Raw genomic sequence first — 17,774 nt, forward strand, 5'->3', positions numbered from 1 at the left:
CATGACTAAGTCATAGTATGGTATGCTGTACATAATCACGGAAACTGTCAGTGTGTCATTCTGTCAGTCAGTCATTCTGTCTGTCCCATGTTTTTCTTCTCACTGACGTGGTCAATCTATGTGAAACTGCACATAGGCATTGAGGACTGGCATAGGTAGAAGGTGACGAAGCTACCAATGGGTATGGACTAGTATTTACTAATATCAATACTATCAAAGGGTTTCTGGGCGGCTCTTTTGTAAATTAAGACATAAAAAACAAAAGCTACAACTAATGATGATTGCTATTTTATGATGAAGCACAGTGTAACAAGAGGACAGTAAATACAACACATGATGTAGAAATTGCAGTGAGTAAAGGAGACAATCAACAGCACGCTGCCATCAGTGCCCTGTCCTTCAGGCGGGAACTACTCCAGAGGCTTAAGTGTTGCAGTGACATTACATCAACATTAGCTCAATCCCTAGAAGCCGAGCCAACCACCAGAGGGTGATTCCCCAACTGGAACAGCTTAATGTTCGCCTGCTAACACACTCAACAGAAGGTCATTGTTAGTCCTGCAGCACTGCAAAAGATGTTCCACGGGCTCGCAAGCACAGAGACGCTGCAAGAGACGATGTGCTCTTTCTCTCTGCTTTCAGTGCGCTAACACACGCTGTATACACACACTTACTAAGAGAGGGGGAGAAATAATTACTCCAAACATCCCTGACTGCGAGGTTGTGAAATGTGGAGACCATGTGTAAGGATTTAGATCCCGGTGACAACTGTTGATACACGACAACCCATCAGCGGCTGTAAAACACTTCAGACTGGAGATGTATACAGAGAGAGAAGGCTCCCTCCTCTGTGATGACTGTGCATGCCTGTGTGTGTGTAAATGTGTGTGCGGTTGTGTGACTAAGGCCGTGAATTTTGTGGCACACTGTAAATTCCCCCATAGGTGTGGCCCCTGTGCAGCTATGGCATTCATATAAAAGTTCCAGCTAAATGAATAAGTGGGCTGTTTCCTCCGTGCTGGAATGTCAATAACCATCCTGAGGGCACAGAGAAGCTCTTTGTATCGGTGGAGAGGCTGGAAGTTTGGAGAAAAAGCAATAACAAGTTTTGAGTGCACTCAGCGTGGTAATGTGGATATGCTTAAGCACGTGTGTACCATTGATCCAGTATTCTTCAGACATGTCTGTGCGTATGTAGTGCTGGTCAGGCGGAGGGCCAAGGGAGCGTGTGAATGTTGTGTCTTTGCCCAGGAAGTCTGATGATGTTCCTGCATACAGATACTGATCTGGAATCAATTACAGACACAGGTCAATCACATATTGTGCACACATGGAACAATATTGTACACAAAAAGTCAAGTAGCAGTAGCTTCTTAGAATTCTACTCAACGAGTACACCATAAAAACAAACAACCAATCTGACAGTTTACATTACTGTTTAGCTTTTACCATTTCATGGGTTTACCTCAGTGAACCCGCATAGAAAAACACAGACTGAGAAATATTTCAAGAAACAAACATTTGAAAGAGAGATAAGGCTTAAAAGCACTTGTTGTTTACAAGTGTCTGCCAAATAAATATGTTGCTCCCTGAGAAATGTCTGCTTGCCTCTTCCTTGAGAACAATAATTTGCAGAAAAGTGCTGGGAAAACAGACACATGAATACAAATTTACTCAAACAACCGAGCGGAGACTCGAGGAGAAACATAATTTATTCCCCGGTAAACGGTGCTGTGCAGCAATACAATCCTGGCGCGCGGCAGATAAGGCAGGGCTGCCAGAGTGTTGTGTGATGGCTCGCATTACCTGTGAGGACTGAGGTGAATGGCTGCAACGGATCAAAAGGACATTTCAATCTGCCAGACTCCAGCGTATTAGACAGCAGTTGGAACACGCCATCCTGAGTGACGAAAAAAGGGAGATAATGTTACACTTTAAAATTTAAATCCAGCTCCTGAACTCGTGTCAAACTTATTAATGCTGAGTTTCACTGGCTCGTATCTGCTTTACCTCTCTGCGGCCGGCGATTTCAATGAAAGCACAGATGGGGTGGAAGGCGCCCGTCCCACAGGCATAGACGTGTGTTCGATTGTAGTTGTGGAGGACTCTGACAAAGTTAGCACACTCCAACTAGAGACAGAAAGGGACAGGAAAAAAAGTATGGGTGGCTGAACATGTATAATGTATATAACCACACATAATGGTGTACAGATAGACTAGTTGGAATCTATATATTTGTCAAGGGGTACTTACATTTGCATTTTTGCCTGCCAGTTTGCACATTTCGACTCGGTCCCGGGTAGCAGGCCAGTGAATCTAATGAGAGATAAATGAAAAGAGAAACATTTCACATCTTGTGAGCCTTTAACTTCACATCCTAAATCAGTCAGTCAGTCAGTCAAGAAACCTCAACACTGCCATTTACACTTTCATTAAACCTCTGCCAGACTGTAACGCGCTTTATACCTCTTTAAGCCAATAAAATAACAATATAATGTGTTCAAGCTGCAGAAGGTTCAGAATGCAGCCAGACTTCCCACAACATCTGAAAGGAGAGTGCATAACACTCCAGTTTTAACAGTTCTACAATGGCTACTTGTGCACTTTGGAGTCAAATATAGTATTTTATGGATCACTTTAAAGGGTACCACTGAGTAAGCTCTTGACCCCCTGACCTGATATGAGCCTGAGTGCAGCCCAAGATCCTCTAGAATGTCCTTTTTTGTAGCCCTTAAGACCCAGACACACCAAAACAGCATCAAAGAACTAGTAGGGACCGCAGTCAGACTGTTGTGTCGCCCCATGTCGCCGGTGTCTCAGCCAAAAAATTGCTCTGAACACACTGCAAAGGCTGCAGACAATGGCCAGCTAGCGCATACGTTCTACACCTGCACTAGGAAGTAGCTCTCACACAAGTGGGTGGGGAAGTCTGTATACATCATCAAAAAAAGTTAACTGGAAAACTGACAGGGTGGATTAAAGATGCTAGTTAGCCAGTTAGCACAGAAACAACACAACCCAATATTGAAGAACGAAGCATGTTTACCCTGCACTAGCAAACAATAATACAAACCATTACGAACTGTTTCTGCTAAAGAGAGAAATGGCATAAGAAAATGACCTTATCTTGTCAAGTTTGTTTAGATCTCACTCTCTCTGAACTTTAGCTCTTTGTTTACTTTCCTCACTTCCATTTCTCCTTTTGCGCATTGAGCTGAACTGTCAATCAGAGTGATTTCATTTACTGCCGTTTACTAATGCGCTCCAACAACTCCAACAATGACTTAACATGCTGCCCAAAGAAGAGGGCAAACAAGGGCCAACTAGAGCTAACAGTGCTGGACACACAGCAAAAACTCAGCTTAGTCTATCGGGACCTTTAGATGCTGTAAACAACAGGAGATCAGACTTTGCCATCAGTGCCCCATAACTCTGGAACAAACTGCCAGACAAGTTCGAGCAAGCCAGTTTTTTATTCTCTATCAGATTTCTTTAAGCACCATTTCCACCAAACACTTTTGGTAAGGTACCTTTGGAACCAAAAGTAAACCTTCAGACATGGTGCCTAGACCCTAGCGTTTCCACCACAAACAGTACTTTTATTGTCACTCACTGCTCCACCCAGCACTCACTATATTTCCTCATTACTGGTGACACAGATGGAAGTCTGCACCTTGTTTATCGTCCACAGAACAAAGTAACTGTACTGCTCAGTGGAAATGGGACTTTAGAGACACAGTATTTTGATTTTACAGTAGTTATTCTAGATTTCTGTTTTTCACTGTTTGTATTCTGTTTCCATCTTGTATTTTACTAACCTTTGATCTGCACATTTTCCAGTGTTATGTTGGAAAGTGCTTCATTAAATGAGTGTCGTAAAACTCCCAGTTCCTCGCCTCTCTCTCTGTGACATTTTGGGGATTATAAAACATTTAATCTAAGTTGTAGAAGAATTAACACCTCCAGGTGCTGGTACGAGAGAGCTATTGATGTATAACATCCACTGTCCCTTCAATGTACCCCACCATGTTCACACATGTGTTATAACAGGCTTATGTGCTTAGCGTGTTATGTCCCCTAAATCCTACCATGGAGAGCTATCGCCAAACTTGTTCATGGGTCAACAGACCCTGAAATCGCATGCAAACACAGCAGTGTAAATATTAAAACATCTCATGATTCCAAATCACTGCATGCCGCCGAGGAATTCATACAGAAAACCAGTGCTACGACGTGATGAGTACGGCTTAAACTGGGTTTGAAACCAAGAATAAAAAGTGATCAGTGGCCTAGTTTTACCACAGTGTATAGGGTTTTTAAATCCTGTGGCAAAAAAAGTTTCCAATAGGGCAGCTAACTCCTGAAAATCAAGGTAGAAACAACTGGAGCATTTGCTAGCATAACATTTGGTGTTGTTTTATTGCCTGAGGGTTCCTTCTCGAGGTATGCCTCTTCATTAACTGATAAACACCAAGATTGCTTTCCTAGACCATATTCACTGTCAAGGTTCTGGTCCCAGAGGGCACAGAGAATTAGACTTTTGGTGCATATCTCCTTGGCATCAGTATCAATAACCAGAGAGGCAACAAAAAGGTAACACTTTGAGAGCAAGACCAAGAGTTAAAACAACCAGATAAGAATCAAATAAACACACTGTCGTCCCACTTCTGCGGATCAACCTCAGCTGCATAAACACGCACTCACATCTACAAACTTTAACATGTGGCATCCGTCCAAATGCATTTGCGTGTTTGTGTATGTACTTGTGCCTGCGCGTGTGCCCTCCACCATGATGACCCTGACCTTGCCAGACAGACACTTTCAGACTGGTGTTGACTGAAAGGTGAGCTCTTCCCTAAAACAATACACGGCTGAGTGCATTTCAGCTTAGCAACGCAGGAATGGGAAAAAAAATACCTTACATCATCCCACTTAATGGCAAGACAGGTATAAGTGTCATGAGCTGAAGCTAAAGGACTGTCTTTATAATAATGAGCTGCAAATGACAGAGGTTATTAAGACGTCTCAATGGACTCCAAGAATGAGTTTGCATGTCTGGGGATTGGATCATTTCATGTGTGTGGAGAAGACACTCCATCTCCAATTCAATCTTACACCTTCTTATGGCACTATTCTCCTGTCAGAGGGTGTAGGGATACCTCAAACTGCTGTAAACACTTCAGAGTCTACCTAAACAACCTCTCAAGTATAAGAAATGGCCTGAACCGCTATAAACCCAAAAGCTGCTGTTTGTTTATTTCACTAGAAGATCCATTCTTTGCCTCATTTTTCTGTCTGAGTTTGGATCATTCTATATCCTTCTATATATAATTTGCACATTCCTGTTCTGTGCTCTTCAAAGCATGGCGTACCTTTCTGGGGGCCCTAGCGAGATTGTCAGGGTCAAGCAGGTAGATGTGTTCCCTGGCTCCCAACAGCAGACGACCTCGCTCCTCATCCAGCAGCAGCGAGTGCGAGTGGAGGCCATCAGAGGGGCCCAAAAACAGAGACACACTGCCAGCATGCAGCAGTTCTGGCTCAGAGAGAGGGGCAGACAGACACAGAGACAAACAGAGAGATTATTTAATACCCGCAGCACAGTGTATGCACAGAGCTTACATTTAAAAACGCACCATATAGCATTGAATTACAGTATGCTGAAAAATGATTTCAGAGGGATTACGCTGTCAAACTTATTCTCTTCAGTTCACTCATGCCGAAATCCCAAAGACAAGCACTGAGTTTCCTCTTCTGGAGAAACAAAACGTGCCTTGGCTTGACTTGAAACTTGCCTAATCCTCTGTGGTTCAACACCTTAGCTACACATGCTGATAGAGAGGAGATACAGTAGAAGGAGATTTCAACAGCACACTGCCTCAGTGGATGCATTAGCAGATATCTTCATCAGGGTATTTTTGCAGCTACTTCATTAACCATGAAGAAGATATCTCATGGTTTAAAAGCAGCTGTCTTAAAGGACGTGAGGGCTTTATTTTATTCTGAAACTACTTGTTTCTCTACCAGTACTTTCCTGACAAGACCTCATTAGCAGATGACTGAACATCTTCATAAACATGTGTTGTGGCTGTATGTCTGTCATGGGTAATGTGATGTTAGATCACGATAAGAGCAGGTGGAATACCTGTTGCTTACACATTAGTTACACATCACACATCAGGTGCGCCCCCAGAAATCTCTCATAGGGGTGGCCAGATGGGGCCATCGTCAATCTCAGAGAGGCACAACCAAAACCGAAAGTCATAACTCAGTTTTCAATTTCAGGAACTCGATCATGCTGTTGAAGTATGTAGGCTGGTTGAAAACTACGTCAGTATGAGAGTTAAGAAATCACGTACTGATATCGGCCGAATCACCATGACACCACACAAACATCAACAATCACTTTCAGGTAGAAATCTGGCATGTGATTACAATGGTGGAGGTATGTAAAGTCGGCAAACTCGTAGGGCTGCCGTGAAACTGCGCCTACTTAGGGCAACAAAAAAATGTATTAGTCAAGGACTGAAACATTTTCTGTTTTTTTTTGTTCACTTTTAATTATTTTTTTTGCAATTTGAGCACCCTTTTTGTGCACAGATGTCCTAAATAAACTGACATTTTTTTGCATTGATCTCAGCCTTTTTATGGCTGTCCAGCCCAATTGCATTGGTGTGCAGGTATCTCCCCTGCCGTCCTTTGTGAGATATATAGTTACACATTGTGATCTGACCTGTCTAATGTTTGTATCATGTTTGATAAATGTAATCAACCAGCGTAGTAGCTTAACAATATATTTTTGTGGATGGGCCTGCAGCCAAACGTAAGTGTATGCTACATTTGAATATTTGCTCTACTTTACCTTACACACTAACCAATCAAGGCCATGATAGACCATCAACTCTGTGTTCTGGCACATAAAATTACTGTTTTTGTCAGTGGAGTCTGGTGGCTTCAATATAACAGGTCAATTCCCTGTTGGAAAAGGCTGTCTGACAGCAAGGTAATGCAATGAAAATATTCCAATTAAAGTTTACACTTAAACTGATATTGAATTTTTTGGTGGGCTTTTTTTAGATGGCTAAACAGTAACTACTTGAGGCAACGTTTGCTCAGCTCCATTTGATTTTAATGCACATGATGCAAGGATTTTCTACCCGTCTTGTAAATAAACACTGTGGTTCTGTCTATGCTAAAGTTTCTTATTTTTACGGTTAAAAGAATAAGAACTATCTTACTACTAACCTGATGTGCAGAAACTAATACCAGTACAGTAAACAGTTTGAGTTTCACAACAATCCTGTTTTAATACTACTCTGTGTGTACATGTATTAAGCAAACCATCGTTCTTCAACAAGGCTAGTTGTCCTTTCCCTCAAAAAGACAAATAAACAGTTTTAATTTGGAGGAGTACATTGATTGTTAGGCACAAAACATTAACTGGGAAAAAGCCCTCTCAAGATTAGGGGAACCATGTTCCCTGGAGTTAGAAACTACTTCCTGTTTTGTGGCAAAATGTGGAACTTTAACAGCTCCCCACAGCCACACTATTCAATGAAAAATGCAAACTTAACAACTTCAAATCTCAAATGTCTTTTGATGGCATAGACAAAGTTTGAAATGAATCAGGTTGGAGTGTAAATGGCAAAAAAGACAAAAAAAAAATACCTGCATGGTTAGCTCAAAATGGCTGACTTCCTGTCAGGTTTAGCGTATGGCTCGAAGAGACTTTTTAAGGTCTTTTCATGTCACTTTGCTTCCCAGTTTTTGTACGTCTGGGTGAAATGTACCGCAGGGAGTTCTTTATGCTATTGAGCCATTTTGACACACCTGAGCACAAGACTTAAAAAAAAAAATCATATTTTTCACTGCTTATGATGTATTTGCAACGTTTTTGCGCAACTTTAGCCTTTAAAAAATGCAGTTTATTTCAAGAAATAATAATAATTCTTTGAGTTTCATTTCAGCCTTCACTCCCACCTGCAGTCAGTGCTCAGGGCCCTAATAAACTGCATACAAAGACTTAATATAACAACTCTGTATATGCTGTGTTTCCATTAGTAGCGTTTGGACTCCCTGCTTTCAAGGTCCATTCCTGGGAGCTAACCATTGACTACATTCTCAGCTCAGTACTGTGTCCTTGATCTCCTTGATCTGAGGAAAATCTCTTCTATCACCAGGCTCTTTTCAGTGCACCAGTATAGCAACATGCCTTGAATAAACACTGGCTCAATGCGGGGGAGTCCTGTGGGAGTCACTCTGAAAGGATTGACATTGTGATTACCCTCTTGGTGTGAAGGATTGGAGAGGTTACCAACCCTCAATATTTGAACTTCTAGGACCTCTCCACACCACGCTATCCTGCTTAATACCTCCTCCCATACACAAGCTCACACACACAGCACCCCCACATGTTCATATCTCTCACTCCTCTCTCACACACATCGTGCCCCCAGCAGACTAAACCTCCCAGAGAGATTAGGCCTGCTAGCCTAATCTGCTCTGTAAACACATAGCACTATGAGCCCATTGAAACAGCCCGCTTGGCTGTTGCCACTTAGCATAGTTCTCCACACCTTTCACCAGCCAAGTGAGCCCTCATTCCCTGTAACAACTCTTGATCGGCTCCTCTGCTGGTGCTCCGAGGCATCCACACATTTATTTGAGTAAGACATCACCATGTTGGCTTGCTGCCAACAGGTTAAGGCTCTGCTGATGAACGAGATTTAAGCTCTATAATACTATAATGTATGCTATTGTAAAAGTGCAGACCACCTCACACAGGATGAGTAATGTTTAATCGGCCGCATCATTGCCTTTCTTCTGAAGGTTGAAGTTGATGTAAGCGCATTAAGTGGAAAAGATACATTACTGCAATGACACTGTGTTTGAATCTGCCATAAGTGCTGGGAGAAGATTCACATCATAACATTATTCACTATTGGAAAGATGGTCTTTTGATAGGCTGTCTATGAGGTAGAAACACACAAATACTTATGGAACTGGCGCTACATGACCAAAGAAAACAGAATAAAAGGGCTGTGGCATTTTCTACTACGACTACCAGAATGCACTGCACTGCATCGGACCAATAAACACTGCAGCTGGTGGGTGAAGTAATGCAAGCCTGGCCTTTTTGATACAGGAAACAATATGCTGGCCAGCTGGTAACAAACAATCTCCAATTACAGTTAAACTGTAAGCTAAAATATGTTTCTGAAAACACTTTAGGTTGAAAATAGGCAACGCAGTTAGAGAATCTTGATTCATATTTGATCAGCACTTCTTAGTTTTACCGTTTGATCTCATTTTTTTCAGCCTTCACTTCTCCAGTACATGAAACTGTATGACACCCACTTCTTGTATTATTCTCATATTACAGCCAAACAGTGCACTAAAATATGTTTCTGAAGTGATTTTAGGCTACAAATAGGCAATACAGTATCATAATCATGGTTTATATTTGATCAGCACTGCCTAGTTCTACAGTTTGATCTGAGTTTAGTCTGACTTATACTATACTTTTTCTGTCTGTGGTAGCGGGTATACGAAAATGAAAGTGTATTTTGAGCAACAGCCCTACAGCCAGCAAAAATCTGACTGGATGGTAAGTTGCAGGGAGTTGAGAGATGAGCAGGGAGATCTGGGCACTGTAAGAGTAAGGGTAGTTTACCACAGTTTATTTACACATACTACCCACATCATTATGACACAAAGCTGGTTGAAAATCTGCAAAGTAGTCCCGTTAAGCATGAATTAGAACAATATTCACTAGAAGTACCTACTGATCATCGGACTATGCATTAAAGCTAACTGCTGTTTTCATGTTGCATGATAACAGCCTCGGTCTGCCTTTATTAATATGCAGTGTAGGATGATCTGTCCATGGTTTCACAAGACACAGAGTGACGTCCCCATCAGTAATGTTGATAAGAACTAATAATAAATTAAGAAACTAATAAAAATGAGCTCAAGAACTGCTCGATTTATCATGGAAATATGTTTTGATTTGCTGTGACTAAGAAGATTATTTTACCAAATTGAGTTTCGGTGTTGAGCAACTGTTTACAAGTAGAAGAAAAATGTCCTGTAAATTGTCTTTCTACTGTATGAATAATACACTGTAGCTTCAGAGTAATAAGGGCCAAAGGACCGAGGACAGAATGCATGTGGTGTAACTTAGTCCTCTTTTTTTTCACACATTAAGAACAAAGGCATAACAGCAATCTGAATCTGCAGCGTATTAAAGATATTTAAACCAGATGATTTCATTTCTCATTTGGCAGATGGCCATGATGTCAATGTTGTGACTCCGGACAGAATTTGAACTCGTGCCTGGAGTTGTTTTCTTCAGAGGAACGTTTATACATGTGGAGTTTGAAGGCAGTTGTTTTCGAGTTGTCCACTCAATCAGGGATGATTTCGCTTTGATCATTTCACCCTTCACTCACTGGAGCCGTACTTTCACAGGATGGCCATGCAATGTTCGAGGAGTGATCGCGGCTGGGTGGTGCTGCTTTTAAAGAGTGTGCACTGATGAGACGATGACATGATGTGTGCATGATGTGCGCACTGAGTTGGAGGTGCTTTTGCTTTTGAAAGATTCTTCTTTGCTTTAGTCATTCTGACTAAGAGAGAGACAAAAATGGGCATTGTTCTACTGTTGTTCGTGTGAGATCCAAAGGAAACCGCTGCTTAGTCAGATGGCCCTTCGAGTGAACAAAAAAGTTTAGACAGGCGTGCTCATGGTCAAAGCCAAAAGACACACCCTTGTAGAGAATCAAAAAAGTTGTCAAAGATATATGGCCCCATTAAAATGTAATCATTTTTGCTTTATTCTATCAACTGGTTGGTTGAAGCAAACATAAAATAAGACAACCTCTAGAGCTAAATACTAGCCTAACTGCTGAGTAAACACTGTCCCTACCAATCATTACTCCTTCAGCTACTTACATGTATTTATGTTGGACACTCGGGACATACATGTGTATCTATTTCCAGCCATGGGTTTTGGAAGCCTTTGACAAGAAGAGAGCTTTCGGAGGTTGAAGTCAGAGTGAGTTTACTTTTAGGTCACAGTGGGGATTCAGTTTTATGGAGCAGGACTGAAGTTCATTTGTGTGGTTTCTTGCAGCTGATACATGGAATGAGGGACGGAGACTTTGAAGTAAAGTTTGCACTAGAGTTTAGAATAGGTTTTAAGGAGAGCAATAATTCAGTTCTCCCTCCGGTGGCACAAAGCAAACAGCTGACGCAAAACTAAACACATGGACGCAGTGCACATCGCCGGGATCAGATGATATACATACAACCGATTGATCAACAGTCTGCTGTGGGCTGAGAGCATCAGCATGAAATACAGGACGTATAGAAGTGGACTGCGACTACACCAGATTTCTCGTATAGCATTTTCAATTATTTTTGGTCGTTGTTTTTTTTGGTGCTGTGTGTCTTGGATGCCTGCTGCTTACAGTCTGGAACCTGGTCGCTACATGTTTATAAAACCCTGATTTTACCTGAGTGCTGTGGGGTTATCCGGGATTTGTACTTCTGCGTCAAATCGACACTGTACCCTACGCCTTAGACTGACATGCACCTGCCCAGAAATGTAACTACAAGTTGCGGCGACGCAGACTTCCTGTCTATTTGCATAGGCTGAAACCATTACCCTCAGTGGAAAGGAAGCTTTAATTTACTTTAATTTTACAGAAAAAGACAATAAAGCCTCCCCAAAATAGCATTTTAAGTCTTGTGTGAAATTTATCCTTCAGGGATTTATACGTCAGGATTTATCCTAGCTTCATATGAGTAGGCTAATTTATACAATGTAAAATGCCATAGTCTTGTGCTAATAACATTAGCATGTTGTATTTGTTTGGAAAACGTGCTTGTAAGACATGTTTGTAACGTTAGCAATGTTAAACGTTGCTGTTTTCCCTGGCTTCATATGAGTAGAGGAAAAGTCTGCTAGCTGCTAGGCTAATTTATACCATGTAAAATGCCATAGGCTTGTGCTAATAACATTAGCATATTGAATTTGTTTGGAAAATGTGCTTGTAAGACATGTTTGTAACGTTAGCAATGTTAAACGTTGCTGTTGTCCCTGGCTTCATATGAGTAGAGGAAAAGTCTACTAGCTGCTAGGCTAATTTATACAATGTAAAATGCCATAGGCTTGTGCTAAAAACATCAGCATGTTGTATTTGTGGGGAAAATATATCCAGATAAAGACAGGCATTTGTCTGTGAATGCTACAAGTTATAATTAAGCTAGTTTGTGTACTTGTGTTTCAAATTGTTGCTATTTAGCCATGTTTAAAGTGTGTTTTGGGTGTGTTTTGAATCAACTCAACCTTACAGCGCTTCACAGAAACCCTGCTGCCAACAAGTGTTTTGAAGGTGTAACTGCAGAGTGACACAGACACACCACTGCACAAGTACTCACAACAGTGCAGGCCACATGCGTAAGCTACGGCGTAGGTGGGCTGAGGTGCAAGTATAAATCCTGCTTTACGTTCTAAGCAAATAAAATAAGAAGAGAAGGGCAATGTGTCTGCATTAAAAAGTCAGTCAAAGGTAATGATTGAAAGGAATTACTGCTGTGTGAGTCTGTACATTGTTTTTCAAGGAAAATCCGGCATTGTATATCTTTAACTGACTGCAGGTTTATGCAATAAGAATTAATGAGAGGATTAATGGACTGTGCTCATGTGTCACAAAAAGTGACCAGTGAACATTTTTGTGGCCATCAAACGTGACAAAATGAAGTGGGCTAATGGTTCACTACAGTGTTGTTTCAAAGACCACTTACTTTAACAGTGCAACTGAGCATACTAATTCTCCCTCTTTTCACTTTTCCTCCTGGCTGTGTGCACAAAGCCACAAGAGAAACAGAAACGAGTGGAGGCAAATGTTGCAAGGAGAGATAAAGACAAAGCTAGACATGGTCTTTGAAGATGCACGCTGAAATGGTAACAAAAAATGGGTGAAAAAGAAAATAAAGAGAATCATAGCTGTGAGTCAATAGAGTCATAAGTCTGATGTAACTTTAGCAATAACTCCAAGTGCACTGATGAGTTGCTGGCATGAGATAAAATATCCATAATGACGTCAAATCAAAGTAAATGTAAATATGTAACAGCGATAAAATTAAGTCAACAATATGTCTTACCTCTGTTGCTGAGTTTGACCCTGGGGACGGTTTGTTTGATGCTTGCTCCAAAAGGAAGGGTGGCCAACAACATCAATCCCACTAATGGGACCCCCGGATGGGATAGTACCTTAATCCTCTTCCCTATGCCGCCATAATTACTGCCAGACATGCGCTGCAGAGCCCCAGCTTCATTCAGACCCTGGTTACCAGAGTCCCTTCTCTTCATGGTGTGTGGAGTGGTCTTGTTCTGTTTTCACTCTGTCCTTTTCTGCAACCCTGGAGAGAGACCGGAGTAAAAAGTCAAGCTAGGGAGGAGCAATCATAAGTGTGCGTGTGTGTGTGTGTGTGTGTGTGTGTGTGTGTGTGCATGAGTGTGTGTGCAGTCTCATCTAACTTTGTGCAGGATATGTACACAGGTTGCTTTTGGGACCATTCAGCTGTTTCACCATGGAGCCCTACAGGCATGTCCCCTCTCTTTACCCGTCCTCCATCAGCTGTTGCCTGTCACTGGCTTCCCTTTTGTGTCGCCTTTAAATCTGTTTGCCCAAAACAAAGGTCAGGCTAAGAAAACATTCCCATTCTACTATCTTTCACTTGGCCATGCCTCTTTCAGTTTCTCTCTCCCCTCTGTCTTCTCTTGACTTGGATAACTCATTTAATTCTTGAGCTAAATGATACTTGCCAATAGTTTTAGCATTGGCTGATGACCCTGTCAGCTCCTCCTTTATGTCCTGTAAAAAAAATGGGCCACGTCCTGTCTGGGACTTAACAGAGCATTTAAGAGGCCTGTAGCACAGACATTAGTTCACACTCAATGGAAAGTGAGACGTATGAGGGAACAGTCATGGGAACGTTTGCTAGCTTTTCTGGCACTAATAAGCAAGGAGAACTTGAGCAATGTGTACTAATTAAACACGGGACAGAGTGAAATCATTGTGGCAGGAACTAGCCATTTCCCAAGACACTGTTCAGTGAGGAACTTTAACATTAGAAGGTCCAGTGTGTAGGATTTAGGGAGATGTTTTGGCAGAAACGGGATATAATAAAATAAGAATGTTTTCTTTAGTGTATGAGAATAAGAATAAAAATGAAATAAGCCGCATTCGCATGGGGAGCAGGTCCTCGTCCATGGCCTTCGCCATGTTGTACTGCCACTTTTATACAGTAGTCCAGAATGTACAGATGTGTAGATACAGCCACTAGTGTTTTCACATTTTTACGTCGGCCACCCAAGTTAACAGCCCCTCAGCTATAAGCAGTGTCAGAAAAACACAGGTATTTTAACTTGAAACTGCTTTGAGAGAGGAAAAGTCCTCTGCGAAATAATTCGGCTCCTGGTAAAAACCTCCTGAATGTCTGGATCTGAAGTTCCATCCATCCATCCATCCATCCAATTTTATCCACTTATCCAGGGCCAGGTCACGAGGGCAGCAGGCCAAGCAAAGCACCCCAGATGTCCCTCTCCCCTGAGACGCTTTCCATCTCCTTCCTGGGGGACCCCAGGGCATTCCCAGGCCAGGGGAGATATGTAATCACCCAGCGTGTTCTGGGTCTACCCTGGGGTCTTCTACCAGTTGGACGAGCCCGGAACACCCTCGCCCACGAGGCATCCTGATCAGATGCTGGAACCATCTCATCTGACCCCTTTCGAAAGGGAGCAGCGGCTCTATGTCTATGTCTGTGCTCCTCACCTTATCTCTAAGGCTCTGGATCTTAAGTTAGCAGAGAAAAAAGGTGAGCACGCATGAGCAGGTGCTCATCGCAGACAGGCTGAACAGCGTTGGAGAAACACTGATTTATTCAGTTTTTTTTCCTACCATTTCTAATCAGCTGGTCCATTTGTTTTGAAGAGGAAGAGATCTCTGCAGTTAAGCTCCCAGTAAAAACCTCCTGAACAACAATAAACACTTAATAAATTCTCATGGGGAGAAGTTTTAAGCTTGTTGCAATCTGCAGTCTTCACTATTAGATGCCACTGAAACCTACTTAATCTTATACACCGGACCTTTACACATTGGAAACATGCAAATGTAGCAATGTTTCAATCCCAGGCATTTTAAACTGACAAAGATCCAGCTGTCATGTACATATAACTACACTCTTAGCAAACAAACGTGCAAATGTGATCATCACGAGACACAGGATGTTCTAAAGGGCATGCGACTGATAAAATGAGTCCACAGAGAAGATGTTTTTTTCTTTGGTAATCATTTATATCAAGAGATATTAATAAGGAAATGAGGAACTAAGTGCTAAATTAATGAGTAGTCAAAAAGTTGTGCCTGAAAGTGATTGTTCCCGATTTACTCTGAATCAGGTGCTAATCGGCACAATTACACACACATCAGTGGTGTATTTGTGCCAGGAAAAGTGGTGCATCGTACCACATTGGAATGCATTGTTACCTCATGATAACCTTACCCTTGTTTAGAATTGCTGTGCATGTAGTGAATCGCCCTACTCAAATACCAACTGAGTAGGATCAGTGTTTTTAAACACACATTCCTGCACATTCCACAGCCATCTAGCTATTAATTAACCAAGCAATCGATGAATTAATTAATGAATGCATTAAAAGAATGCCTCCCCTCAAGACCTTCTCGCTACATCTCCCTCATTACTTTCCTTCTACCCCCATCTCAGATAACACACATCAACCTGTCTTGTGACAACATAAACAATGTCAGCCTAAATGAATAGATCCAGTGTGGCAAACACTCACAGATCTCAAAAACTGAAACCAAGCATGTTGCTTCCGGTTGGAGGAATTGGACATAAAGTCAAGATCACCTTTTGGGCCAAACACTGTCAATGTGGTGCCTTGGTAATGATATAAGTTGACATTATGAGAACATACATTCATTCACGCCTACGCACGCAGATTTGCGTGGCATGTTGGCAGACAGATACAAGCTGTTACAGTACAACTCATTTCACTTCATTTATTTTCCCTGTCCAGCTTTGGCATCTGGTGTTTGAAACTTGGGGGAATCAGGGCAGAGTGGCACCCATCCAAGCACCCCGCAACTTCAAACTGGAGAGGATTAGACTCTGATAAACAGACTGCTGTTTACTTAAGATGACAAATTGAGGCACCTTCACACCTTCGGGGTTAGGAATACAGATATGGAGCTGTGTGTGATGGATGGGCCATCGGCAAAGAGAGTGAGAAAGTGAGCAGGTTTAAATCTGTGCGGTCTGCGCACACTTTGTGAGCGACAGTGATAGTGCCGGCAGTGGGGCTCATCCTCCCAACTGTATCTTCAGGAGAGCAGTGACACGATTCCACCCCATGTGAGTAGCGTTGGAGTAATGTATCTCTCTCTGCTGCTTGAGTGCCCACATCTATCAGCAGCACAGGTCTGTACAGCAGAGAATGCACCCCAAACAAAGGAGAAAGCTCGAGTGTCAAAAAAAACTCCATCTGTTGAGAAAAAGGATGACAACAGGAGATCGTCATGCGATATAGCACGGAAGGACATAATGTGTTGCCAGTCAGTCAATTCTTCGGAAAGGGTGAATAATAAAGATGAACGAGAGATAGAGAGGAAAAGAGTAAGAGAGAGAGAGAGAGAGGTGTGAAAGAGCAGAAACTGACAGCTTGTACCATGTGGGTTAAGCTAACACCCCTGTTTCCTGGCGGCTAGAGTCCCTGTTGTCTTTGGCAGCATGGCCGGCACACGGTGCAGGGGGTGATGGGAAACAATCCTGATGGCGATGGTGACAGATTTAAAGCAAGCAGCCAATATGGCACTGCTGGCCTCTGATCTCAGCCCATCATATAGCATCTTATGCATGTCACCTCCTCAAATTTACTGGCTTTTCCAGCAATCTGGTGTATATGTGCAATAAAACATGCATTCACCAGTACCGATTAACTAAAGCTAGGGTAGGCAATTTATTTTAGAAAAATGTCTTTGTAATAGTTGTTGAAATTCTCTTTGCATCCCAACAGCTGTCCATGAATAAAATGCTCTGAGACAGAGACAGCGGGGTAAGAAGGGGCTGAGCGAACTCTACAATGAAATAAGATTTAAAAAAACAGTCCAGTCTACAGGAAACACTGGGTTTACAGTATGAAGCATGTTCATATGCCCGTGGTCGTCTGGTAGGAGGGGCTTCAGACAGAGATGGGAGAGCTGCAGTACAAGGCCCTGATGCCTTTTATTTTTAATTGATTGCCACAAGTAAAAACACTTTTGCTTTGCCTTTTTATTGTCACGTCCTTACACTAACCTTCCTGTGTAATCAATCTACTGTTTTTTTGTTGTTGTTTTTTTTCCCCACAGTAATTAGTAGCTAGTTACAAAAATGGACATGCAGAGGGTCCTTGCTGTAGGTTTGTTGGGCACAGGAAAACAGAGATCTGTGTGGGTATGTGAGACCCTAAAAAAGAGGGTGGATCATGGGGAGCACCATCAGTTGGTCCAGGAGCTTTGCCTCGATGATGGGAGTTTCCAGGCACATTTTAGGATGACTTGTGGGCAGTTTGACAACCTGCTGTCTATGACTCTGGGTATCCAGCAACCGCCACCACAATTTCTCCTCAATTGTTTACCAACTACAAACTTGTTGTCGTGACCACCACAGGAGTAGGGATGCACCGATCCGATATCTGGTTCGAA

The 17,774-nt window shown here is 42.2% G+C and overlaps 1 protein-coding gene across 1 annotated transcript in view; it reads right to left on the bottom strand.

The window, feature by feature from the left end:
- Window positions 1-17,774, bottom strand: part of sema3d (sema domain, immunoglobulin domain (Ig), short basic domain, secreted, (semaphorin) 3D) — a 42,522-nt gene that overhangs the window by 18,922 nt on the left and 5,826 nt on the right. The window contains exons 2-7 of the mRNA XM_050073909.1: window positions 13,168-13,425; window positions 5,373-5,533; window positions 2,254-2,316; window positions 2,011-2,130; window positions 1,807-1,900; window positions 1,158-1,286 (exon numbers count right to left, since the gene is read on the bottom strand). Of these exons, the coding sequence (XP_049929866.1) occupies window positions 1,158-1,286; window positions 1,807-1,900; window positions 2,011-2,130; window positions 2,254-2,316; window positions 5,373-5,533; window positions 13,168-13,375 (775 nt within the window). The 5' untranslated portion in view covers window positions 13,376-13,425. The remainder of the gene's footprint in view (window positions 1-1,157; window positions 1,287-1,806; window positions 1,901-2,010; window positions 2,131-2,253; window positions 2,317-5,372; window positions 5,534-13,167; window positions 13,426-17,774) is intronic.

This window comes from Epinephelus moara, chromosome 20 (assembly GCF_006386435.1).
Source record: "Epinephelus moara isolate mb chromosome 20, YSFRI_EMoa_1.0, whole genome shotgun sequence".
Taxonomy (NCBI): domain Eukaryota; kingdom Metazoa; phylum Chordata; class Actinopteri; order Perciformes; family Serranidae; genus Epinephelus; species Epinephelus moara.